Genomic DNA, 27,591 nt, shown 5'->3' on the forward strand with positions numbered 1-27,591 from the left:
CTCTCTCTCTCTCTCTCTCTCTCTCTCTCTCTCTCTCTCTCTCTACTTCCCCTATCTATTTTATATTTCCACATATTCTTTACGCTTGATGTGTTACGCACACGTTTGTTTATTTTCAGTTAAGTACTGTGCACCACTGTGTGCACTATTCTGTAGCCGGGCACTGTTTAACTATACTATCTTTCTGCCTTTTCATCCTTCTCCCATTCGCTTTCGTCCATAATTCCATGGTTAGCTGCGGATAATAGTTACGTAACCGTTAACGCAGCCCCGCCGCTCTCCCGCGGTACAGAGTGCAACCGAGCTAATCGTCAAATATTTGCTGAGCCGTATTGCAACGGTCCCGCCGCTATCTCGCTCTGCGTCTCTAGCACACGCTGCTCCTCCTCCTCTCCCCCATGTCTTATCCGTCTGTTTGTGCACGCGTGACGAATGCTTGCGCAGCAACAGCAGCGGCAGCATCGTGGCACCAAGCGCGCGGCGGCGACCACGGCCAACAGGATTTTCTCGAGACCTGCGAGTCCCTGACCAACCGCACCCTTCCTCTCAACGCGGCACGAACAGACAAGAGGAATGCCTTTCTCGAGAGATGTACCTGCATAATGATTTTTTTAAGAGATGAGATAATAACAATCGTACCATATAAATAAGGCGAGATATTTTTCATATGATATTTATTTAATAGATGCGATCGCACATATTTACGCAACGATCAGAGAGATAATTGTTTTCACTCTTCGTTTAAAGTGTGAGACTATAAAGTATTGGAAAAATATTCAGGTAATTCGCGGAAATACGTGTACATGCGTAACACTTGCTATTGATAGAAGGTTCACAACATGACAGGAAACGTAGCGGCGTTTATACAAGGTGATTTTTGAAAATCGACCGGTTCACGGTTGGCCGCTTATCATACAGGTGCCGATAAGCGGATAAAGGTCAGAGAGTAGAACAACGTGGATGGTACCTCCTGCGATAGTACACGCCGAGTTAAATATAAAAGCGCTATGACACCGACTGCGCGTGAAATTGTTAGACACCGGGGCGTCGCGCACACAACTCGTTATCCACGCTAATCCGCTGTTTCTCTGTTGACGTTGGTAATTTTATTTAATTACTGAGGTCTGCGATGCAGCTCGAAGTAGTGCGTGTTGCATTATTGGAAGCAAGGAAGTATAATATTGTATAAAAAAGAACATAAATATAAAAATACAAAAATGCTAAAGGAGGATTGTACAGTTTTAGGTATAAAATACACGGAAAAGACAATTTTATTTGAAGTATCTAAAGATTCAGCTAAATGTAGATCTGAAAATATTTTTAAGAGATCCTCTTATATTTTATAAGAGTTTTTTTTATTTATTTTTCTTATTATTGTAAATATTTTTCTTGGACAATCAAAATAATTATGTAAAATGCTCAAGTTGATTGCTGGAGTGTCAAAACTTTTTGTCGCATTATTCATTCAGGTTTGAAATTCTTATACAATAATTATATTCATGATTTAATGAAATTTCTATTTCTATTTCTATTTCTGTTAATAATTTTATTTAATAGTCGAGATATATTTTAAGAAATTGAGAGATAAGAGAGTATTAATTTTTTATTTGCAAAACGTTGTGAGGAGACGGAAAGTGCACTTTCCGGATGTGCGATCAGATGCAACCTTGACGCATTCCGTTTAAAGAATGTCGAACGCACCCACATCCATGAATATTTACTACCGGAAATCACTCGACAAACGCGACTTTCCCGGTCTCCGCTGCAGGCAAATAATGGTGACTTCGCGATAAGAGCTGTCGTCACTGCGGTGCTTCCTGCGCGCGATGTGCCGGCATACCGCCGTAAAAATCGTCCCGCCGTTATAATAAATTGCCCCCGCGATTCTCGGCGACGTCGCGAAAGAAAGTTTTCTGCTGAATCCGATGAAGACTCCTAGGAAGTCTCGATGGAACGAGAGAGTCTACTGGGAAAGGTATCTCGCGACGGTTTTTGCTTGCGGGCAACTCGTAGATACGCTTATACTACTTTGTTCGCGTTGCTCCCACGGGAAGATCGCTTGGTTCATCATGAAGACATTATACTCATTGTGATTATACTGAGATTAATTTATTATTACACCAATGATTTTATAATTGTTAGAACGTAGTTTGCAATTAGTATTCGTTCTTATTATCCATTCAGTATACGATAACTGAAACAGGGAACAATCATCATGTTACATCTTCATTAATCGTGGACCAAAAACACGTATTATTAAGGAAAATTAAATATTACCGATAGTTACAAAACTTGCGTTTACACCGTAAATTTTGCAGTACGGGAAGAAAATTCTTGTAATAACTTAAGCTTTCCTATTTTGAGTGCTTCAGTTATTTTTTGTTTTCAATTTTAGGTTGAATATCTTGGAGCAAAATTTTTTACAAGTGTATCATTATTTTTGTTACAGGACAACGAACAACTAATCACACTCGCGCACTTGTCGGATTACAACATCTACAGGATACCGAACGCCAAGCGGGTTTTCGGCGCACCCTTCGAGTGGGGCGCCTGCCTGAGGCCGAACAGCAACGCCGAAGCCGAAGATACGGAGGCTGGGGAGCCTGGGATCAAGGTCATTATTTTCGAGAACGAAAAATCGCGCACCTGCTGGCTCACAGCCATGAGACTCGCTAAGGTAAGAACGTGATTTCTTTTCCTTGCTCCATTGTCGTTTTCTATTCGAAGGAAATACAGCGTTAGTACGGCGATTCGAGTGTCTCGTGAGTAGTTTGGGAGATGGAAGCCCATTAACCCCAAACTGTACGAGCCAATTGATCGAAACTGTTGCTCGTCTAAACGGAAATGTTAGTTTATTACGTCAAGTGTACTCTTGGCAATGTTGATTAGAATTATAACAAATGTTGGCAGTTTCGCGTAGAAGGTGTATAATTAAGAATTAATAATATATACGGAGAGTAATATAAATGACCATGCCAGGCTTTAGTAAATAACCGGTACAATTTGTAAGTGGAAAGCTAATATCAACCGGAGAAATAGGTACTTAAATTTGCGGTGAGGATAATAACGCTTACAAAGTATCGCTGCAATATTTCGTTTCCCAGCCGATTCCGCGTCTTCTTATTCGACTCTCGGCTCTTCCTTCACAACGTGATCATCCCTCTACGGACGGGCCGTGGGTATCATTAGGTCCGTGATGGAGCCGGGTATAATGAGCCTTATTTTCTTTCCGTTCCTCCCCATTTCTACCGCGCGCCCGCGTTCGCGTCGACGTCGAATGTCGAAACTTCTTCGTGAAGTTCAAAGAAGTTGCGTGACTCGCGCGCGGTTCGTGTTTAACGGAGGAAGAAGAACACTTCACTTTTGTCGACATACGTATACACTATATCACGCAGCTTTAGCACGTTTCGTATGGCTAAATTTCTTTTCTTTTTTTTACAGTAGTCGTGGCACGGTACATTTTTCTTGCTTTCCTTTTTTTTTCTTTTTTTTTTCTTGACAAAAATTGAGACACCGAGACTTTTTTCCCTTATCATCGTTGATAATAATATCGGTTTATATTCGAGCGTAGACAGCCTTTGTCTTTTCTTGTTTCTCTCTCTCTCTCTCTCTCTCTCTCTCTCTCTCTCTCTCTCTCTCTCTCTCTCTCTAGTTGAAGTGCTCGCAGAGAAGAATAACTCGTGGATGGTAACGGTGTACGCTAGCAACGCGCGATTGGCAGTTCCGCCGAAGGAAAAGACAGAGATAGAGAGAGACTTTAGAGAATACGGCCGCCTACTCCTTATTACGCTACTCTTTACGGGCCTATTCTTCCTCAAGCTGAAGTGGCTGCTCAGACCGCCTCTCCAGTCCGGCTGGTCTCCAGGAAGTAAAGCTCGGGCACGGCATATTATCATCGCTCTATCGTTCGTAGAATGATAATCATGCTTGCGAAGCAAATTAAAGAATTAAAAAAGTAATATTTATTAATGTACAAACGTCCTTTCTTTCGACTTCAGCTATGAATATGAGATTAAACTGGAAGTTAATAATAAGCGATTATTATTTACGGGGAGAAATCAAATTCTAAATAATGTTTTATATATTTTACGTTTTACGTCAAAATTTCCTAATAATTTTCATTGAATTTCATCTGCAGATTTAATTAATATAATTCTCGCTCTTGGTCTCGACGATTTTGTTTAATTTACACAATTGCCGTGTCTCTCGTAAGTGTTTCTTTCCCTGTCCATTATCATCATGACTTATGTTCATTCCGAATAACGCTCGTGCTGGGTCGGATAGCAAACTCATCTGCCACGGGATGTAATTTGGCGACCCTTGCGCCAGAGAATCGTAACCCAACCTGTGTCGGTGCATCCTCGAGAGTCCCTCGAGCTATACGTCTGTACTACCGTGGCCGCTAGCGGGCAGGCAGGCCAGACTTGCCTAGTGTTTATCGGCCTCGTTGGTCGTCCATGCCTGTCTGCGTCTCTTGTCAGCCTATCTACCTACCTAGCCGCTCTGGATTTACTATGTGCTCTTCTCTTTTCTCCGGCTCTCGGCGTCTCTCGTTTAGCTCCGTCGTTCACCGTCATTTCTCTCTCTCTCTCTCTTTCCCTCTCTCTCGCCCGCTCTCTGTTTCTCGGCTCCACCTTCTATCCGAAGGGAAAAGGACGAGACGTCGTCTTGGTCCGTAACGGCACTAAGGTAGTACTTACGCGTGTCTCAGTGAGGCCTTTGTAACTCTTTCATCCGAGAAAAAGCTAGGAGTCTGATGAGATGCGGCGAACGAGAAGAGTTGGAAAGGCGGAAGGGTAAGGGAGAGAGAGAGAGAGAAAGAGAGAGAGAGAGAGAGAGGAAGAAAAAAGAGAGCAAATGAACGGGTAGGCTCGGAGAAATCTGCAGGACTCGCTTTGATCGAGAAGACATTGACACTCCCGTATACCCTTTTGTGCTCCCTTTGTTTCTACGTCATTCTTCTCCTTCGTCCCGTTCCCTCGTCGTATTTCAATCTTCGCGGACTTTGATTCACTTCACTAGAAATCTGCGAAGTCTAACAATAAGTATAGGGTCCGGATTAGTCTTTGTTAATTTGCGAGGGATAGAGAGTCTCCAAGATAAAAGATGTCACAGTAACTTCAGTATTTTTATTTGTATGAAAGTTTGAACACGTTTATAGAATTTAACGTTATGTATAATTAAGTCCAACGTGGCGAAATTAATTAAAATAGAAAAGATATTGACAGATATTGATATAGATTTATTGTATTAATACGGATATCAAAATAATGGATCAGAATGGCCCTTGCACGTAACCGTTGGATTAATTCAGGTTTTTTGCGAGATGATAAGTATAAAGATCGCAAGAAATATGATTTATGATATTTATGATTGCTGCTGCCAATCTTAAATAAAATATCGTTATTTGACATTAAGTCCCGGTTGTTACCCGTCTCGTGAAACGATAACGTTAATGAGAAAGTGAATAGATCAGGTCGTAGCTTATAAGAGCCGCGGATAAGTTAAGCCACATATAATACCGGGTCGCTTTCTACTCGATTACACGTATCTCTATCCATATGGAGTTTCTTGCGATTCGAGAATTATAATTAATTATACAGCAAGAATGATTCCGAGAATGAATCGCGCTAACTTGCACAGTCATTAAATTACAAGGGAAACTTGTCGCGGCCAACTAGTGGAGCAACTTTTCAACAGCTTTTAATCGATAACACCATATCATCGAGAACGTGATTTTGCGATATGGAGGGATTCGACGCTGCATTATCTTTCGTTTACTTAGAGCCCGTGTGCTTCGTTATCGCTTTCCGTTACTCTGTCGCTGATTAACGTTAGCATACATTCATGCCTTGCCGCTTTCCTCGTCGGCGCGTTTCCCGTCTGCGTTTGCGAATAATTGAATTACATAATTATCTCTCCAAACGCGCGCGCGCCGGCAATACTCCAGGGCCGCCTTCAATTAGTCGCCGCCACCCTTCATCTTCGCATCCACCTCGATCACGCTCCTGACTTCCGAAATGCGAAAGCGACGAAATTTTCTCACTTTCAGCGTCGAGCAAGAAGTGCGCGACGAGACAATCGATGATACGAACGATGTTTCGATGTGTTTTTAATTAGCAGGATATTTTTACTGGCATACGTGTGAAATGTGTAGAACCTACTTTATTAAAATATTATCATCAAACGAAAGTATTGACTTAAATATTTTCCTCTCTAACGCCTCTCCCCGGTGATATTACATCTTTAAAGACTGTCGATATTTTGATTAGGAATTCTAGTAGTTAAATCTAGAGCTGTAAAAAATACATAAAATATAGTTCGATTTCTATAATGATAACAACTCGTTAAAACTTTGAGAAATTTTTACTAGAATTTTTTCAAATTTTTATATAATTTGAAACAATGAAAAAATTCTTTTTTCATCTTTTCTCGAAGACTTTTATTGCTAACGGCAAAGTTAAAATTGCATGTTTGCTGCAGCTAGAGGATATTTTTTAAATGAAATTAAGTAAAAATTAACAAAATTATTTATGAAATACACAAGAGATGCACAGCTCGGGAACTTTTGCAAGAACTTTTATTTAACTTATGCGTTAATGTAAAAGTTTGAAAGTACGAGTTTATATTTTTGCTGTTGCTAAGCGAGTTCTCGCCAGTCACAAAGCTCGCCAGGATAATTTTCGTACCACGGTGCAAGCTACAGCCCGCATTGGTATATTAGTACTCCTGTGCGTGTGTGCGTGTGGGTGCCGTGCACGTCACGAGCAATTTACGCTTGCGTGTATGGGTGGGCGCGCGTATATGCGTGAGCAGTCAGTCGAGCATGGATGCGCCCGACTGTCTTGTGGGTCGATACGATGGTTATACCACTGCTGGGTCCTACGGTTATGCACACGTTCACCGTCATTATTTCACGTGGCACCGTCTGTTCCTTCTGTCTTGTCTCGTCTCGTTTTTCCTGTCCACGTTCGTCTCGCCGCGCGGTTGACATATACTCGCTCGTGCACGAAGTATGTATGCCGAAGTACCTATACGTTTTTTTCTTCATTTCTTTTTGTAGAAATTCTTTACTTTTTCAGAATTAGATTTTTTATTTTAATGGACTTTTTCATTTAGGACTTAAAATTTTAAAATTATATATAAAGTTTATTAATATTAAAGTTAAACTAAACAAAATACTAGTTTTGAATCAATTGAGAAATGATATTTTATATTTTGTCCGCGTTGTAATACATATATTTACATTTAGAATTAATAATAATTTTTCTTAAATGAATAATTTATAAAATCTCTCAGAGCAAGGAAGTAAACTTCATTCATGTGTCAGCTTTGCCTTAAATGACTGTTCCCTAGCACGTGGGCGATATAAGGAGCTTAGAGGAGCTCACACGGATTACCTTTGACTCAATCACGGAACCTTATCGTTGCCTGCGAAGCGTAGATATTTCCCGACGAAAAGAATCGGTTGTTTCGATCGAATATTCCTCCTGCATTCGCAAGCTGCTTGCAAGAAATAGGATTACAGTTCAAGTCGAAAATTGAGTATCACTAATCTTGTTGCTTGAAAAATAGATTCGAAGCGTGACATTTATTTCAACATTATTCGAGACACTATTACGAATTACATTATATTTATAAGAACCGCAATGGTGTGCAAAATAAATTTGTCTATATGTAATAATTTTAACGTGAAATCTTGTGAAAAAATTGATTTTTAATTGTCAAAAAAATTGATTTTCTTTTACGTCGATTTGTTATTTTTGTCTTTGTCTTCCCACCTCCAATTCTTCTCAAAATATATGATAATTACGTTTACAGTTTCACGCGTCCCAAAAAGACGGGAGGAAAAGGAATTTAATTGTCGGAGAAATCGAGAAAAGTATTAGATGGTACTTTCGTATTCTGTTCGCGTAGCAACGTTGAATTTATCTAGACGAGCGCGATATCTCGACGGGCGTCTAGGTATATATCGATCGATGGTTCGCCTCGCACAGCTGGGCAGCACGCGTTAGTCGACCGGCTGGTCGACCGGCGCTATGCGACAAAGTGACGCGTGTAAAATTATGCAAATCGCAGGTGCAATTTTTTTACACCCGGCTTTATCGGCCTCGGATGTTGCGATGGTGCCCGGAGCGTAGAATCGGTTAGGCGCGCGACGTGTTTACTCGTAGCGCGCATCTTGCGAACTGCAACGTTCGCGCATTAACGATGTCCGCTCCGCTTTGTGTTCCAGTACGGCAAACAGCTACGAGAGAATTACCGAGCCTTCAAGAACAAGCAGTGCGAGCAGAACGGTGGAGGCAGCCCCAAAGAGCAATACAGCAGCTACAATGTATCCAACGTAAGTGCTATATATATTTTTTCGAGTGAACGCACAAACCTAAGAACAAGTTCCGAACGACGAAAAGAAAACTGAGAATAATCGATAAATAATTTATAATAACTAGCTTAGCTTTATGATTTATCTATTGTTCTGTTTATTTTTATCTTGTTGATTGTGACGGGCTCAGATTTTTATTCGTATAAATATTGTATTTTGATGTAATAAGAACTTTTACCTGAATTATTGACGGTTGCTATTAATTTTGCCAATACATGCAGCTAGTGTGATGGAATCAAATTAATTTTACTTTAAAGTGGCTATAAATTGATATATTAACGAATTTGGATCATATATTTTAATTATACTTCTTTATATATTTCCATTTGAAGCTGCAAATTAATTGTTTACTTTTTGTTTTATTTCGTAAAATAACCGCGAATTTGATTGCGCTGCAGTAAAATTGCAGACTAAATATATTTAACTCAAGAGAAAGAAAAGCTAGGAAGAGAGTCAACGTGTACAGATTGTTGCTACATGTGTAGGTAGATGATTAGAATTACGAGGTGTCTCCTGGCAAATTATTTCGTCATTGCGCGCGCGCGATGTATTTTCGACGGCCGCTCTCTCGCCTCGGATACGCTCGAAAGGTAAATTTCGCTTTAGACGCGGTAAATGGAATGGAAGAGGCGATTACGCTGAAATTACCTCGAGTGACAGTAATTTGCCGGGTCACGCCACGTTCGATCATTGCCTTCAGTTATCCCTTTTCCTGCACGAGCCGCCGTCTCTCGTCGAACTTTCATACCGTCTACGGAATCTCGATTAGCTCGCGCGATCTCGCGCTTTTCAACGCCTGTCTCCGATTATAATATCTTCATCCCTTTGTTTACCTTTTTATTTTTTAATTGATATTTTTGACGCGTACACGGTGAAAAGAAATGTACTAAATTTTAATAAATATTTGTTTGTTTAAATAATACTAAATTAAATATTTGCTAACATATATTTATTTTATACAAAAACCATTAATTTAAATATTATTTTTTCATGGAATAAATATTTGTTGACAAAGTAAGTTAATGCGTTTAATTAATATCGAACAAATATTTAAAATTTAGAATCTTTTTAATGCACGAAACGCGCTATCATGGTACATTATCTACTTAAATTCAACAATGCAAAATGTATCACGTAACGCGTGTTGTGCTTTGTGATTTGTTCATTGAAATTTTATGCAGTATGTAATTGAAATGAAGAAATTTGTTTATTAATTTTTGCGCGTACTGTGGTAAATAACGTTCCCGTCGAGAAAACTATATTATTGTTCCCCACGGGTTGCAAGTGTTTATCAGCTCTCTCTCTAATTGATACACTGTAATATAAAGAAATTCATTGCAAACGAATGAATAAACGGGAATATGAGAACATGCATCGGCCAATGTAACGATGCGGCGCACTGAATGCCGATACAGTTAGTAGTTGAATAATTATAGCAAATAACTCGTTAACTATTGATCTTTAATGCGAAATTCCGTGCAAAATATGCGAAAATCGCTGGGGCAGCGCCCAGTCGAGATCTATTCGTTATGTGGTCGTGCATTCGTTACCTCGAGTGCACAGGTGCAATAGTTCTCTTTCGACTGCTCTTTCTATTTCTCTCTCTCTCTCTCCTCTCTCTTTTCCTCGATGTATGCAATATACGCCCTGTTTATACAATGGTTAAGCTACGGCAACGAATTACATTGCGACTAGGTAGTATCATATATCGTGGATTTTATCGTGGCCAGTGCTACACTACGATAATAAATTCACCAATCCACAATCAGCTCGTTTTTCGGACGCAATTCGTTGCGATTGCTTGCAATTGGTTAGCTGAAGACAAAACAAAAGCCATCGGTGATAAAATTAATTTTCCCCAGAAAGATATTATATTTCGACAGTTCGCATAATTAATTATTTTATTTGATTCGTTAGTTATGACAATTAGATTTACATTTTTGTGAACAATTTACACGTGAAAAATAATCTGAATGGAAATGTCAAAAACGAAAAAACATTTCTGCTTAATTAGTAGAATTAATAAACGAGTGTGTTATTCATTTCAGCTGCTATGAAAAGAGATTGTTTTTGATAAAGAATTTTAAAATATATTATTGTTATTATATGCTCTTTTTTAGATACCTGCATAATTGAATTTAAACGAATAAATAATGTATCAACTGCGCTTTACGTATCTGTTAAAAATATCACCAATATACCAATAAAGCGTAACAATAATGAGATAAATGTGTAAGAGAATCGATTACATTAAAATTTAAAAGAGGAACTTTATCGGTTATTCTTTAGGATTCTCTTTATTAATAATTTTCGTGGATCTCGTTTAGTGAAATTAATAGCTTAACAGCACACGTTCGTGCGATATTACCGTTAATTATTAAATATCTGCTTGTTTATGTCACACTGAAGTGACAAATAAAATTGAAATGAAAACCTTGCAGGAGAGATTTGTCATATGTTAATATATTCTTTTTCGACGAGGTGCTAAAAAGAACACTCGCGCACTCTTTTTACGATTCAAAAAGCAAATTTTCTCCTAGAAGTGCCATCGTAACTTACGCAAGGAATGCCAAGAAGAATCCATCCCCATTGGATCTCAGTGACCTCATTGTCGTGCCATCCCCGACCTCGTTGAGATATAAGCTTCTCTTTCTCTCCCTTCACTTCTCTCTTTCTATCACCCTCTCTTTCTTCATGTTATTCTTCGGGTCCTCCTACGCGCTAAGACGTCGACGCGTCTCAGTAGGAAATTTCATCCTCGTATCGCACAGCTGATTCCAAGGTCGTTTCCGTGCCAGCCAGCCAGTCAGAGGGACGACAACCCCTCGTCGTCAGTGTGTACTCTCAAAGCTAGACACGTACCAATCTACCCCCGTCCACTCTCTCGCCTCGACTGACTTATTTCTTCTTCCGTCCTGCTTTTTCATTGTTAGAAAGATGAAGATGTAATTCTTGTTCTTCTCAATACGATCGCCATTACTGGAGGAAGAATTTTACAAGTTGTCGATCGCCTTATCAATGAACCGCAAAAATTGCATCATTACACGTTTCGAAACTGTTACTAATAAAAATGATACAAGATAAATTTTATCATTAATTAAAATATGCTTGATTAAATTACAATACATAGAAAAAGAAATTGATGTTAAGGTCAGGCCAATGTGTGAACTTTCCAAAATAAAATTTAATTTTAAAGATAAAATTCTCCGGTTGATATGCTGTGTCGTGAACATTTTATCCGACAAATAAACCGAAATGTTTTATATTATTATTTGGATTCTTTGTTTTTTTTTTTTTAATAAAATTGCACAAGATTTTTTTATATAGCATCGATGACTTTACATTTTTTTTTTGTATCCACAATCTCAACGATTTATCATAGTAGTTTTAATCTCTCTCGTGATAATTGTAGGATGTCGTATGTATTTTTTGTACACTCGTATAATTGTTACAATAATGAAGTATCCGCGAAATCTCTACAAGGAAGGAGAGATCGATTAGTTCGAGCGGGTGTGTGAGATGCATTATCGAACCGCTTTGAAGAACTGGTTCTGAAGTAGCGATCTTAACGAGTTTCCGGCAATAAATTACTGTTCGTGCCAGTTATGAATTATCCACCGAAGGAGCACGGAGGATGACAATTAAAGTCCAGTATAGAAAATAACCGGTATTACGCGCTTAATGCGAAAAAGTGCGAGAGAAAAGATAGTTGAGCGTTGTTTTACAAAAGCGCCGTAATTGATAAAGGCGATCTGGCATGGTTTAACGATAATCTCAAGGTAATGACAGGAAATTACATCTTTTATAATGATATGTGGATTTATATAATTTGTCTGTACTAAAATAATAATAAGCAAGAAATTAATTTCAACCTATTGATATTTCAAGATATTAATTAATCTAGTTAACGATATTTCAACATTTTTTTATGATTATGTAATTTCGATTCTTTTGATCGCCTACGCTGGTAGTAAAAAGCGGAAAAGAGAAGGAACGTACAATAACCATCGAGGAAGGTAGACGACGACAAGCGCGTGGAAAGATGGAACTTCAACGATCCTCTCCGAAGTCTCATGCATTGTACATCCTTGTGAGGGGGTCTGAGGGACGAAAGCGCAAACCTGTCTTGCACTTCGTTTCGGTTGAAAGCTTCGATCACGGATATCGTTCGTTCGTGTGTCTCGCTTTTATCTTTATTCCTAGAGAGATAGAAGTGTACTTCACGTCGCGACGATAACAAACCGACAGGGCGAGCTCCGCATTTTCTCTCTTCCGTGTTCTCTTCTGTTACATAGCGTACGAGATTGAACATTTAAATGGGTGGGACGAAGTACCGAAGTAAAGTTTCACGTGAAAATTAGTCGAATCTAATCTGCTGAATTTGAAAAGATATCTGTGAAAAAGAGAAGGAAAATAGTAAAATTTCTTTTCGTTGCATTTTAAACGAAATATATTTGCAAGAACTTAGGCGAGAATATGAACGAAAAAAGAAATGAATTTCCGCGCGCACGCGATATAAATTTCTATATTTAAATTTATTATGTACAATATAATAATAATAATGTATTATTAAATTGTTTTTCAAATACATTTTCAAAGCTGTGAATATAAATTGGTATACGCTAAATAAATTTTAATATATAATAATTTCGAAAATATATACATCGTTGAACATTTTATTTTATTCTCGATTTTAATTTTAATTACGTCGTTCAAATTGGAACTATTCGACAATATGTCGACCATTATGCGTCGCTCTTATTCGCAATCATTACGTCATTTCAACGAATATCCACTTTGATCGCGTTTAACAAGCTGCTCGTAGTCGACGTGAAAGCGTAATCGCTCTGCTTTTAGCCAGACATCATATTTCCTTTAATGGTGTGACGGCCAACTTGGATACGGAAGTGTCGGTAACACTCAACAACATTCTTTCCGTTTCTCTGCTGCGGGCAGGTTCAGCATTATTACTCAACTATGAAGACTCACGGTCGATCCTAGCGCGAATCATTTATTTGAATTCATTTCTCAGAATTTCAATACACTTAATTACCGAGCTGTTTAATGCTGAAACTCAACAGTTTCAACAAATAACTACCTCCCATTCGACGTAATTATCGTCGATTTCTAAGATCGTCCTAAAGAATATATGTCGTTAAAATTAAATTCACGGATCCTACTGTGCTATAATAATTATTAATTAAATTACTGCGTAACACACACACACACACGCGCGCGCACACAAACGCGCACAAAAAATGCTTTCTTTGAAATATTAGGATCTCATGATGTTGCAGAAACTATTACAATTGACTCCAGCCGACCGTAACGTCTTCAATCGACATTCTTACCGAATTCTCGTCTTTCCAAGATCATCAGTCATGTGATAGTTCCTTTTTTTTCTCTGCCATCATTTTCATCCACTGCCAGGTCGGGTATCAAGCTTGAATAGGGAGGGATACTCGCTCACTCGGGGGTGGGAAGGTCGGGGGTGTATGAGTACCTCGGTTACAGTCGGGAGTTTAAAAGTCGGGCAAAAAGCCCCGGCCGGCTGTTGCTACGCGCGAACTATCGACCAACCCGGCTTTCTACCTATATATCCACGAGAGAGAGAGAGAGAGAGAGAGAGAGCCCTCTTGGGGTATGGAGGGAAGAGCTATATAGATGGTACACGAGCGAGTGTGTGCGCGCGCGCGGTTCTCTGTGCGCTGGGATAGCCTGGGGAACATCAGTGTGTGTGTGTGTGTGTGTGTGTGTGTGTGTGTGTATGTGTGCGTGCGCCAGAGGGAAAGAGGACCTCGGAGAAAGACGAATGGAGAAAGAGGAAAAAAAGCACATCACCCAAATGCGCGAGACTGACGAAGCCCGACGAGGCTTCCTACACACCTCCCCCGCGTTTCTTCTCCGCCGGCGTTCTCATATATTTTAGCCGCCACCCCGAAATGCGCGAACACCGTATCGTTTCGTAGTCTCGCGATCGCTCTATTCCGCGCTTCTATTCCTGTGTACTTTCATTATTCTTTATTTCGTGAAGCTTTCCCGACATATCCAAGTCCCCCGGTCTCTCGTACGAAGCCGCGTTCTTCCACGTTCTCGACGTGCTTCGCTCTTTCCCGTTGACGCGGGAAGATAGGGTCCTTGAGTTTGCATACGTCGGAATCGCGCGAAACCGAGAAGGGACATCCGCGCGCTGCAAGATTGGATCGTAAAGGTAGACATAAACTCCTGGGTATTCCCAGACGTCGTTCTCTTCTCCCTGCACCGCGCCGCGTCGAAATATGCGCCAGCCGAAAATAGTCGCGACACACCGGTTATGAAACTTTCACGTGCTCACCTCCTCTCTCTCGCCCTCCCATCCCCCCCTCCCCCCCCCCCCCCCCCCCCCCCGCCCTCCTCCCCTGGAGTCCTTTTATTGTACGCGACTACGGTGTATATGTACCGTTAAAAGCTTAAAACCGTTGCTCCGTTAAAAATTTATTTTCAATCGCATGCTGATTTTTCGAAGCGTGTGCCGGAGGGTCCGGCTTTCACGTGTCAACGAACCTGACATTAAAAGAAGTCGGCGAATGTCAGACTTCTATGTTTTTACGTATATAAAGGTTACAATGTAAAAAGGGCAGAATAAAAGCAGAAGCCTGATAATATAACGATAATTGAAAATATATTAATTAATTAGTTTCCGAATTATATAATTTGTATTGATTTGGCGTATGCATTTTTTTGGATCATGGATATTAAGACATCTATTTTCGAGATCGAATAATCGTGTTCGGTAGAAAAAAAAACCAGCTTTGCGAATGTTGTAAGATTCTTTAATATGATTGGATTGTACATTTAAATCAAGCGAGGAAGTAAAAAGGGAAGAGCAATTATATGAAAGAACTTCGCAACAGTTGCAAAATCACTTTTTCTCTCTTGAATGCAGCCAATTTTCTGCGGAGGTTAATATACAAACGTATACCTATATAGTTCGAAGTATCGAGGTTAAGACTAATGAACGACCATGATGACCCATTTCCCTCAAACTCGTCAGGAAATAAGATGATATATAGACTAAGGCAGGGAAAGGACAACAAGGGGCGCGGAAGAATTTCCGGCGACATTTTCCTTATCGGTCCTCTCCCGTCCTCTACGAGGAGTCTTCTCGCCAAGCCGTCGCATGGAAATTTTTAATTTAACTTTACGACTCCACCGAGACGCTCTGCCATCCCCTTTATCCTCTCGCCGCTCTTCATCTCGCGTCATTGGGTGCATCGTCGTAAGTGAAAAAGATGAAACTGTTTGAGGAGTCACATTGCAGAGCTGCATCACCGAAGTGGAATGATTGCACGGTCGGGGAACATGTAATCAGAATGTACAGGATCTTGCGAAAAACTTACTGATACCCTTGTGTTTCTCTTAATTAAATTTAAAAATTGCTGATACATATTTTTTTCTTTTTTTTTTTTGCTTAATGTCAATACGTTAATTAAGACAATCGAAGTTAGACGAGCACACAAATCATTTATGAATACAATTAATATTATCAATAATGATAAAGTCGAGACATTTTAATTATTTAATTATTTTTTATTCTGAGAAAGAGGATAGATTAACGTAAAAGATCTCTTTAAGAGAGGGGATTTAGTGAACAAAACTTTCTCTATAACTCTACATCTTTGTCGAGAAAAAGAGAGAGAGAGAGAGAGAGAGAGAGAGAGAGAGAGAGAGAGAGAGAGAGAGAGAGAGAGAGAAAGGGGGAAAGAGAGATATTCTTGCATATAGATCTTCGGGAGAAGAGACTAAATCGCCGACGGGTATAAAACCGGACGTTCTGGCGTTGTTTCCGTTGCGCCATCTCCGTCGTCGTTGTTATCGTCGCCCTCGTCGTCTGCACTGATAACCGTCATCACCAGACGAGACGGATACGGTGGCGACTGGGTTACCCCGTAATCGAGTGCACTCCCAGTTAAATGATCCGCCCCGCGACAGCCGTGATGAAGCTGTGCGCTTCACCCACTACCACGATTGCTATTATATGCGAGCTTTGTCTAGAGGATAACCTGGGATTGTTGCCATTTATATCCTAGCTTCTACGATTGCACTGTTCTCTGAATGTCGCGTATAAAATTATCTGAGATTAAGATAAAACGGCATAACGTAGCAATTTATTATAACCATATTCTACTTTTGTTAATCTATAGAACAGCCACGAAAATTGCTGTTTAGAATCTGAGAAATATTTTTTTAGTTACAATTTAGTATAGTAACGTTCATAATAATTTTGATACTTTTCTAGTTTTCTGAGAAGAACCATTGCGGTTCTATATATGGCCACAGAGGCCAAGATTCAGAGATGTTTCGCCAGTGCACTTAGGGTGTGGTTTTTGTCGGTATCCTTTGCCTGATATCTCCCTGCTCTGGTCGAAGCGTCGCCCAAAAACGAAACACATGCGCATTCTCTTCTTTCTCTACCCTCCCCCTGGTTTCTTTTCTCCCGCACGACTCGCCCTGCCTTCTTTATGACCCTCTTTTATCGATGGTAATACGCGGCCGTTTAAAGCTTGCGCAAGTGCTACGGTCGATGCTTTTCGAAAAGTGCGCGACCAGCACTAAAAAACTTCGCCGGCAGCTTTATTCCCGGCCCGGTGAGATGGCGAGCCCAGGCGAGAGGCGTGTGTGCGAGGGAGAGAAATAAAGAGAGGTGCCACCGGGTATAAATTAAAACCCTGGCCGCCCTGGCGGCCGAAGGGAAGGAAGTGGCGGAGAAGGGACGCGTCCGAAGGAAAAATATCCTTCTTCCGTTCGCTTGTCTGACGTTTATGTTGCGACAAACTCTGAACTACGCCGTCGTTTCCTTTGTTCCTAAAATTTGTATAACTCTCGGCGAAAGAGAAAGGAGAGGGAGACGAAGGGCGTTATGTCTTCAATATTCTGCTTTGAGAACAACATTTGTTCAACTTAAGAATTTTAACGGTTTGGGAAAACCACCGGGACGTTTTCGAATTCACGTTCGTCTCTTTTCTTTTTACTCTCTGAAAGTTAAGAGTCACCTTTCTGTTACTCTCTAAAAGTTAGAAGCCACTTTCCGATTTCTCCTTTTCCGGAAATGGTCGCAGCACTCGCTGCGCGAGGCATTCGGTATTAAGTGAATGTACTCGGCGAATACCACGATACTTCTCAAGAGCTGTCAATAATTCAACGTTTCTATGACCTGCTGGAAAAATTCGCGTTAGCTTTTGGGAAAGAATATCGTTGTGCAAGCGCCCAGCTATCACGGAATTCTTCTGTACATTCGTTCAATTTCTGTTATACTCGGCGCTCGCTCCGTTCCATCGTTTTTCGATACTCGGCGGTCGATCTCTCTCGTAAACGATCCGAGTTTACGCGACTATCGGTCGTTTCTGCTTTTCCGAGAATCGGCTCACAATTCGCCGACTAAATGGAACGTGCTTCGTCTTGCCGCGGGACAATTAACGAATACTCGACGACAGGGATTGCCGAAAACGGCGTTCGCATTGTGGAAATTGCGTCCCGCGTCTCTCGATGTTACCCTTCAGAATAACTTAAATTGCACTCGAAACTCGCTCTCCTATCTCCTCCTCCGCGTCCCACGTTCACAGGAAGTGCATTAAAGTCGGTACCGAAAGAGGTTGCCTGAAGCAACTATGCTGCAAAAGTTGGCGAGTTTGAAGTTATACTATTCTCTTAGATCTTATCAGAAATATTAAAACGATGTATATATGTGTCGTTCATACATGAGAGACAAACGTTCGAATCGAGAAAATTACGTGAAATCTTATAGTAGTACACAGAAAAATACATACTAAAATTTATTGCAGATTTAGAATTTTCATTAACACCTAATTATTAATATTTTTATAATTATTAATATTCTTATAAAGATGCTTTTTTACATCAAAATATTATTAAATTGCTTATCATTTTGATAAATGATATTACTCTGGTTTTGCTGCTCATGATATAAATTTACACAGAAATATTGGAGCACTAAGACCCGCTTTGACTGAACATAGGAATTCTCATATTTCATTAAAATACATACTATACGCAAGTATAATAATTACTTGTTTAAGTGTTTCAAAAGTTCATATCCGCAAATCTGTTACAAGTTTATTACACACACAAACACTAAAGTATTCAAAATATATTCTGAATCCTCTCTATAGAAGTTTAACTCTTCAATCAAAATTATTAAATTAAGACAAATTTAATTTGCTTATTAAAATAAAATATATAGACTATAATTATACTTAAATTGTTTTTAGTATATAATAATAAGTTTTTCTTATATTTGTAATTATTTTAAGACCGTTACTTAAAACAAAAAAAACAAAGGTAAATTGATTTTAAATTTAAAATTGAATAACGGTTGTTTGGCGTAAATAAAATTTTTCTCGTATGTGAAAATCAAACGTAATATCGTTTTGAATTGTCTGGCAGAGTCGCGTGTAACATCGGTATTTGTAATATCACATTGACGGGATCGACAGAGTTATTTTCGTCTTCTTTCATTTTCAAGCGATTTGTTCGCGAATCCTCTCGTAGCACGAATCACGTAACGGAACGTTCCGGTCTTACGTATTTCGCGAATACAAAACGGTATTGCGAGCGGTAATCTCGCTCACTGCTGTTCTCGTCCAAATAAATTCCGCGTGCTTACACAGTAAACCCGGGGCGGCGCACGCAATTGGCATTATATTTTCGTCGACCAGATGCAACCAGGAGATGCATCTTATCCCCACTGGAGAGCATCCTGCCAAGGCTAGCGGGTCCTCCCGTACCCGCACCCTTCTCCTCCTCCACCTCCTACACCATTTCCCTTCCTCTTGGCCGCTTCCGCCCTGTCTCTCTTCTGCGTATGGTCGATTCTATGCGCGTGCGCCCATGTAACCTTGACATTGAACGATTTCTCCCTGCCGCATCGCGCTCCCCTTCGTCGCTGTTGGGGCCCTAGTAGCAGCCCTTCCTTTCTCTCTCTTTCTCTCCGCCAGCTTTGCCGCGGACACCCGCGTCATCCGTCCGGCGAGTTCGAACAAAAAAAACATAAAAAAAAAGGGGGAAAAAGGAGATAAAATGAAATAACAGTGTGAATCGCGCCTGTCGGCCTCGACGCCCGCTCCTGTCAGACTTTCCCGCTGATGCACCACTGACGCATCTCCCGCACGCATTTAACGTCGCGACGTACGATGCACGCGTCGCACGCTGTTTCCTCAAAGTTGTCACATTCGGCAAAGAAGGTATCACCAAACTCACCGGTACATTCGGTAGTCCACGTGTCTTCCGCTATGACAGATGAGGTGAGTTTCCTTTCTCTTTTTCTCGCCCTTCACAATCCTTCGATTTCGAACTCTGGAGAATTTCTCTATATTATAGTATAGAGGTGTATCTTAGGTATCAGTTCTGCAGTACACCTTCCGTTACCACGCGGTACATTTCTTCTCTGATATTGTATAGCACTGCCCGATATTCTCCGGTAACTCCAGATCTTGCCTCGAATTTCCCGGTGGTAGTCAGGAAACTCGATCCGTTGGAAATTCACGCGTGACACGCATCAGCTGCATGCGAGGTTCCACGTACGTCATCATGCTGCGGATTGGGTGCGGGCATACAGTATAGTGCGTGCGAACGTGGATTATGCACGCATGTGTGCATGTGCGCGCGCACGCGTATGTGTGTATGTGTGTGTGTGTGTGTGTGTGTATTTATACGTGAGCATGCGCGCGAGTGGGTGGGTCTGATTATGGGCCTCGGGGACTCCGCTGCACTTCCTGCGCAACCTATAATTACTATTATCTAATCGCCGCTGCATTATGTAACGCGGTATAATGTCTGGCCTGGCACACGCGACCAGCTCCACGAGAGACCGATTCTTCTTTCCTTCTTTTCTCTTCCTTTTCTTTCTCCTGTAGATACGATCTCTGCGATTCCAGCGCGCAGACTCTTGTTGAAATTACAAAATACGTAAATGATCTGAGGAAATCTCGAGATTTTCGGAAAATTTCCCATTTTCTTATGACACTGATTGAACTGCTGCGTGGCCTGGTTTCACATAATACGGCGATCTGACAAAATATGATGAGAATGCAAAACGCGGATTACCGTAAGCTGAAGTTAGACTACGCGATTGTGATATGATGAGATCTTTTCACGGAGATTTTCATATACACTTTGCAATTTTTTGAGAGAAAATTGCCAGGGAGTTCACGCAAGTAGAAAATAGAGCTTCACGGCACGATATTTTACATATAAAAATCAGTATTAGCGTTGTATTTTTTCCTGACAAAGATCAGATGGCTAGACAGTCGTTGTAAAACGTGGCAATAAATTCTTTTTGCACAGTTCGTGGTGATCTGCTTGCCCTATCCGTTGCCGAAATGTCTAGATAAATTGATTTGTGACCTCTTTGCCCGCAGTAAACCGGTTACGCGAGTCCAGCTGGTCATTCAAGATAGCAGAGATCTCGTGGTAATCTAGTGACACGCACAAATTACAATATAGTTTCTTTTCTGTCTGATTTTCTTCAGTAAATTATTTTAACTTTATATAGTAAGACTAATGAAAGTATATTAGTATTTATAAAATTGTTTTTGTAATTATTTAATAAATCTGACAAATATTATACACTTTATTGAATGTTTCAAAGTGTTAATTATTCTTTCATAAAAATTGAGAATTCGCTTGCTTGTTCTCTAAATAATCTCAGAGAGAATAAATTCTTCTAAAAGAAATCTCTCAAAATTGCGCCGCAGAAGCGGAAAGGAAAAAGGATGCGATGATAACTACAACCACGAATCAGGGCGGAGTCATAAGTCGTTCTTTCTTGTATCGTTCTTTCTATATTTTACGTCAACGATGCCGAGTTCGCGTTTTTCTCTCTTTCTATCTCGTGCCGCCAAGTTTTAAGGCAGGTACTTTGAAGGCCTTAATCATATAGATCGCCTAGCGCCAGTCATAAATATCGCCGATGCGAGTTCAGGTTTGGCGCATGTCCAACTTCGTTTAAACCCCTTCGCTTGGCCACCTTGGACGCGGTTCGCTGTTCCGTTCCGCATTTAGCAAATTCCACGTCTTTTTCTCATTCCGCTTTGCCTGCGCTCGTCGCTCTCTTCCGCCTGCTGTAATTCCGCAGCTGCCGCGACTTTAAGAGTCGCACGACTGTCAGCGGTTATTACATAATCTACGTGGTTGTCTGTCCGTATTTTCGTGGCATTCTTCGTTCCCGAGCGTACTGAGAATATCACCTCGCTGTCTATGCCAAACATGAGTATCAACATTAATCCATTTACGGGTCAAGACGCGGCGCAACACGGGAACAAAGTTCTCTCGATGAGAGATAGGAGGTCCGTCAACTTCAATTTGGCATGTTTTAAACTCTGTAAACGATTGCGAATAAGTAAATAATTGGTGCGCGAATTTATACGTAAAATGTAAATAAATGTAAATGTAAAATGTGATTTCTCTCTCTCTCTCTCTCTCTCTCTCTCTCTCTCTCACGAATATACAAATTAATTCTACAAGTTAATTTTGTTGAAATAAGTTGCTCGTGCGTATGTATATTCTATAATAATATTACTTTTCATATGACACAACTTCTTTTTTTATAAAAAGTTAACGTTGCTCGTTTACATTTGGAAAATAGCTTGGTTGGATAAGAGTTAACGGCGGAAGGTAGAGTTTGAGGAAACTTGCGAAGGAAACCCCGCGGTTTTCCCCGGAGTTGCAAAATTGCGGACACCCACGTTCTGGGAGTTCTCTCTTGCTCTCGCGGAGGGTTGCACCGCAATGCGAACGTTAATCCGACGTGTACCGTATTAGCAATGCTAAAGTCGCGGAACGCGACTGCTTGAGAGACGTCCCAGGCGACGAAGAAGATTTGTAGCATCCTGAAGGTTCGTTACCGTGAAAAGTCATGTGATGACCGTGTTCAGTTGGCTTTCTGCAATCGAAATTCAATTTAAATGCTGTCGTTCCGCTTTAATGTTCGTTTATGCATTGAAATATGTAATTCTATTTATGCACTGACACATTGAAAAGATGCCCGAGTAAGGAGATCCAAATGTTAATAACCAGAGAGAAATGCTCGTGTTTTTAAACTGCGACAGCGAATAATGAAACACCTAATGAAATGGTTCTAAGCAAAAATGTTGGCAAAATACAGCCGTAAATGGTACAGCAAGAGATATACGAGCATTTTTATTGTCCTTTCTAAAAGATGGTATAATTCTCTCCAAACATATACCTATCTATCTTGTGGAACTGGACGCTTCTCTCTACTTCTTTTTGAAGTCGACGTTGAAAGTGCTACTAGTTACATACATATTTCACGGTTGCTAAAACCTGAAGTGGCCATACATTAGATTTCTTCGCTTTCGGCGCCGTCTCGCCATCAGCTCTCCATTGTACCCACGGAGAACGATAATTACCGGTGTTACCTAACGTACGAGCGCGAAGGAGGGAAAGGGGGGCGTAGTGGGAACAGAAGTCTCGTCGATCTAATCTCACGGTTGCGGTCGTCATCGTCGAAGCGGGAACGAACGAAAAGGCGGAGAAACGACCGAAATAGTACATTCCCGTAATTTGCATGATTACACGGAATCGACGGTGGCACTTGAGAGTTCGTGCATTCGCGCGCCCCAGACGATCACCGGTAGGGATGGTGGTGTGCAACGGCCGACCGTATGTTTACGAGGACGGCAGCGGGTATTCTCTTAAAGCTTTACGATCGGCATAAGCGTTTAACAAGCGCGCGGCTGGTACCCGTAATCTCTAGCTGCTTCGATGTTTGGTCAGACGCGCGTCTATAGTGACTTTACAGACGACGGTAATAACTCAGACACGACCACGAGTTTCCTTACCCTCGAGGTAAACTGGCTGCCTCTCGATCGGTAGTCCCTGCGGCCTCCCCCGAGTCTTGCTTCGCCTGTTCGCGGCTCCTTTTCGTTCTGTCCCCTTCTTTTCCTTCGTACTGCGTTCTATACGCCGCTTTTTCAACCCAGCAGGATAATCACCGGGAGCGAATAACCAGAAATCAAAAACTTACTTAAATATGCAGCGAGTAAGAGTGTAGATTTTCCTGCCCTGTTAAGAGCTATAAGCGTCGATCATGCAAGGTAAATTCGCTTGGAAAAAATGTTGCACGCATTTCCGAGATAAGGAATAATTTAGAATTATCTGAGATAAGAAAGAATTTGCACTTGTTATATTGCGTGCTTGAACCAAACTGGTATCGTCGATATTTTTTTTTTTTACAGAGAAAGTTAAATATGTAAAATTGCAGAAGTTGCATAAATCAAGATTCAATCTCCTTGATTTATGCAGATTGTTCTTGTTTAATGATCAGGATTTTATTTTTTGTGAATGTTTGCAAGTTGATGATTAATACAACACTTTAACAAGTGTATGTTCAATTAACAATCAAAATTAATATACGAATTTTGAAATTAGTTTCGTTTATCATGATGCGTCGCTTAGAAAAGCGTGCGATTTGCTTGCTGTAGAAGGATACATAATTGAATGATGTTTCTACGTATATCCGACCGACAACCATTGGAATGAATAAGATGACGCAAGCTGTTGGGGACCTCTTGTTCAAGGTAATCATGTGCACGTCAAGGACGGGCTAGTCACGGCCAAGGACAGCCGTCAAAAGGATTCTTTTTTTTCGATGCGTTTGCCGCAGGCGGCTGACACGAGTAAACTCGTTGGAAATAATGGTGAAACGACACGATCTCGCTACATACATCGAATAATTGCAATTTTTTTATCTCGAGGTCCTAAAAAGATACCATCTAACAGATAATTTCACACGTAAAATTTTGTTTTTAAAATTTTATTACACCATTGAAAAATTTATGTATTAATTTTACACAAGATTAATATGTTAAAAAATACATAAATATTATGTAAAAAAATAAACACATAAATGGTAATATTGACATAGTTTTTTGTAAATAAATTGTCGAAGCACGCTTTTTTCTGTAAAATTATTATAACATTTATAATGTGTTGAATTAACACATATTTTATTTATTCATCTTGGAATTACGTTTTAAAACTTATTATTTTTATGTTTTATTCGTTAAAAATTGTATTTTATTCTAACATTAAGAAATGTTATATAAATATCAATTTAATATGAACTATATTTAAATAGCATAATCACATTGTGTTATAAATTAGCACTCGGCTATGTTTAAAGTCAACACTAAATTTCGAAAAGGACTTCAATGTATCAACCCAAATACGAACCGTTTTTTTACTGTACATTTATATTATCGCAATAATGGTTAAAATATTCTGTATTTAATATGAAAAAGTGTCTCTTTAAAGGTTATCATAATTAAATTATATTTTTATACATATAATATATTTCTCTGAGTGCGCTTTTCGTGGTTGTATAACGGTCGAGAAGGAGGGATTAGCCTATTTTTTATGCTCGCGACCTCAAGTAACCCATTAATGACGCGAGCCTGGCTGCAGCGGGACCACTAATTCTGATCTTGATTAACTTGCCGTCGAGGCGAAGTCGGAGTTACTTCGAGTACGACTTTGCGTAAGTCGTGCGCGACCGGAGATTAATCTCGGCGTAAACGTCATTAGGCCGCTGCACTCTCGGGACTTGGCCCCACAGGCCTTCTCGAAATACAAACCTGTCTTTGAATATCATCCTACTCGTCATCGCAATCCTCGTTCTATTTTCTCATTGGCGTAGCAATTGCGAGTCAGCCGATATTTCCACCCTCCCGAATGGCTAATGAAGATTCTCGGATGAGCGAATTTACTTTTCCTTCTTCAGCTGAAACAGATAGGAATATATTTTACGAGCATGAGCGCTTTTGTATGTGTGTGTGTGTGTGAAGCATTATCTTTCAAGTTCTTAATTTAATTAAAAACTAAGAGATTAATAGGGTACACAGAACATGAGGGTTTGCATAAGTAAAACGGAAGGAAGGATACTTTCGGAAAGTTTAATTTGTGTTCTGCGCGAAAAGAGTTAATTTGATCGATGGATTACCTAGAAAAAAAAAAACAATTTCGCACTTGGAAATACTTTTGAGAGAAAACATTATGAAACAGATCAAATGTTTTGAGATCCTAGGAAGATCATTAATGATGACGAGGGTTCCATTGGATATTTCGGCTTCCTTGATAGTACATTGTAAGAAGACGAGAGCTCCAGCGACACTTGTGTGGCCCACGGCAGTTAATTTAATGTAGAAATAACGAAGACCGTTTGAGCAAGTTAAAAGGTGCATTGATGTCAATAATCGGCCGACTATCCCGCGGCGTTCGTCTCTTGGCGTGACTCCTTTTCTCGCTGTCTCTCTCTCCAGCTCTTCCATCTTCCGCTCAGAATTATCGCGTCTATTTTTATTCGCCGAAACTTGCCTCTGGCAAAATTGTTTAACACTTCTGCCGGGAACACTGCACACGTGACCGAACGTCTAATTTTATCTTATGCGCGCTGGCACTTCGCCGCTTGCACTCTTTATATTTCGCTCGCACAGTACATAAGCCATATCGAGTGCGAACTTTCATACGGATCTCGACGGATATTACACATACATTCCGTTACTTTTAAACTGGAGTAGTGGACAAACGTATTAAGTAAGTAGAATCTTCTACCTTTTATCTATATTGTTCAATATTAAAGAAGCATTGAAAACTTAATCTTTTGTGAGTTGTGTATTTAGTAAATACATAATAAACTAAATGTAATACATTTTTTTTTTTAGTTAAATTATTTAACTCCAACTGTTTTAGTTAAAATAACGATATATTGAATAGACAGTGGCAACTTACAGAAGCGATTAAAAATAATAACTCAAATGGAGTATAATTTAATATTAATTTTAATTAAACAATACAATGTAACACACAAAGAGTGTAGAAATACACTCCTTATATTAAAAAGTGAACAAATTCGAGTATTCTAAACTAAATAATTTATGAAAAAATTTGTTATTTTTTGTTTTTATACGACACATTATACAATCATGATTAATCGTATAATTTTTCAGACTCGAATAAATGGTATCTTGGGCATGGTATATCAACGTATTTCCCATCGATTCGCAAGTTTTGCCGGAGAAGTCAAAAAGCTTTCGCGCTCCTTCGCGAAGCTCATTTGGTCCTCTCCAATCTTCTTAACGAGCCATTTCCCGTGAATAAGCCGCGATCGATAGCTGCGAGTGCTTCCGCGCACTTCCGGCGCAATTTTAGCTTCTTCTCAGAGAAACGCGACGCATCCGCGACGTTGCATTGTCGTGTATCCCACGAGAGAGGAAGTCATCTGGTGCTGCTTGCGCGTTCAGACTGAGGACTCTAAAGAGAGGCCGAAGTGCGGCTTACGCGGCACAACAAGCCATTGTGCTCGATCGCCCCTCTGATCTCGTTCTTCAGATTTCCGTATCCCTCTTTACCCCACAGCTACCACGGAGAGCTATATTGAAGGACGTGATAGTACATTTTTTAGAGAGACGCGCTTGACTCATTCAAAGACCTTAAATACTTGGAGTAAATTCCTGGTCGCGCGATATCGTGCCACTATATTTTTTTTCGTATTCTTATCGTAACTTATACCTCGTAGTTTAAATAGATACTTAACGATAGAAATTTACTAAATATAACTCATATCTGCGTTAGGCAGACACTAAGGAAAATATTCGTACTGAGAGAAAAATGTCGAAGCAAAAATCTTACTTACATTGTCTTCGATATTTATTTAAAAAATAGATGGCTTATTTGCTGAAAATCAAATTATATTTTGCTATATTTAAATAAAGATTTATTTCAGTGAAATTAATATATTTCTCACAAGCAAATTTTTAAGTATCTTTTTCTCAGTGTGGTTAGATTAATATTGGGATTTTGGTTGAAAATGGACGAATCAGAATTTTTTAATTAAATCTATTATGTATAGTTCTTTGTAATAATTAGAATTCTGATTGATATAATCAGATTTTTTTTCTGGTTCATTCATTTTCGACCAGTTATAAAAAAAAAAAGATTTTTCAATGCAACATTGACGGATAGTTGAATAGTTAAATGAGAACGTTTCGTTCAAAGTGAAATAATCGGACGACACGTTTCTCTTACTTTCGAACTTACTACTCGTTCGCGACTTCATGAATCGTAACTCGACAGGGGGAACGTAGTTGAGAGAGAGAGAGAGAGAGAGAGAGAGAGAGAGAGGGGGGGGGGGA

The 27,591-nt window shown here is 39.9% G+C and overlaps 1 protein-coding gene across 2 annotated transcripts in view; it reads left to right on the plus strand.

Moving 5' to 3' along the window:
• Window positions 1-27,591, plus strand: part of LOC108781851 (growth factor receptor-bound protein 14) — a 240,160-nt gene that overhangs the window by 194,799 nt on the left and 17,770 nt on the right. For both annotated transcript variants that reach the window (XM_018549956.1, XM_018549957.1), the window contains 2 exons: window positions 2,450-2,677; window positions 8,237-8,344. In XM_018549956.1, coding sequence (XP_018405458.1) covers window positions 2,450-2,677; window positions 8,237-8,344 — 336 coding nt within the window. The remainder of the gene's footprint in view (window positions 1-2,449; window positions 2,678-8,236; window positions 8,345-27,591) is intronic.

This window comes from Cyphomyrmex costatus, unplaced genomic scaffold (genome assembly GCF_001594065.2).
Source record: "Cyphomyrmex costatus isolate MS0001 unplaced genomic scaffold, Ccosl1.0 scaffold91, whole genome shotgun sequence".
Taxonomy (NCBI): Eukaryota; Metazoa; Arthropoda; class Insecta; order Hymenoptera; family Formicidae; genus Cyphomyrmex; species Cyphomyrmex costatus.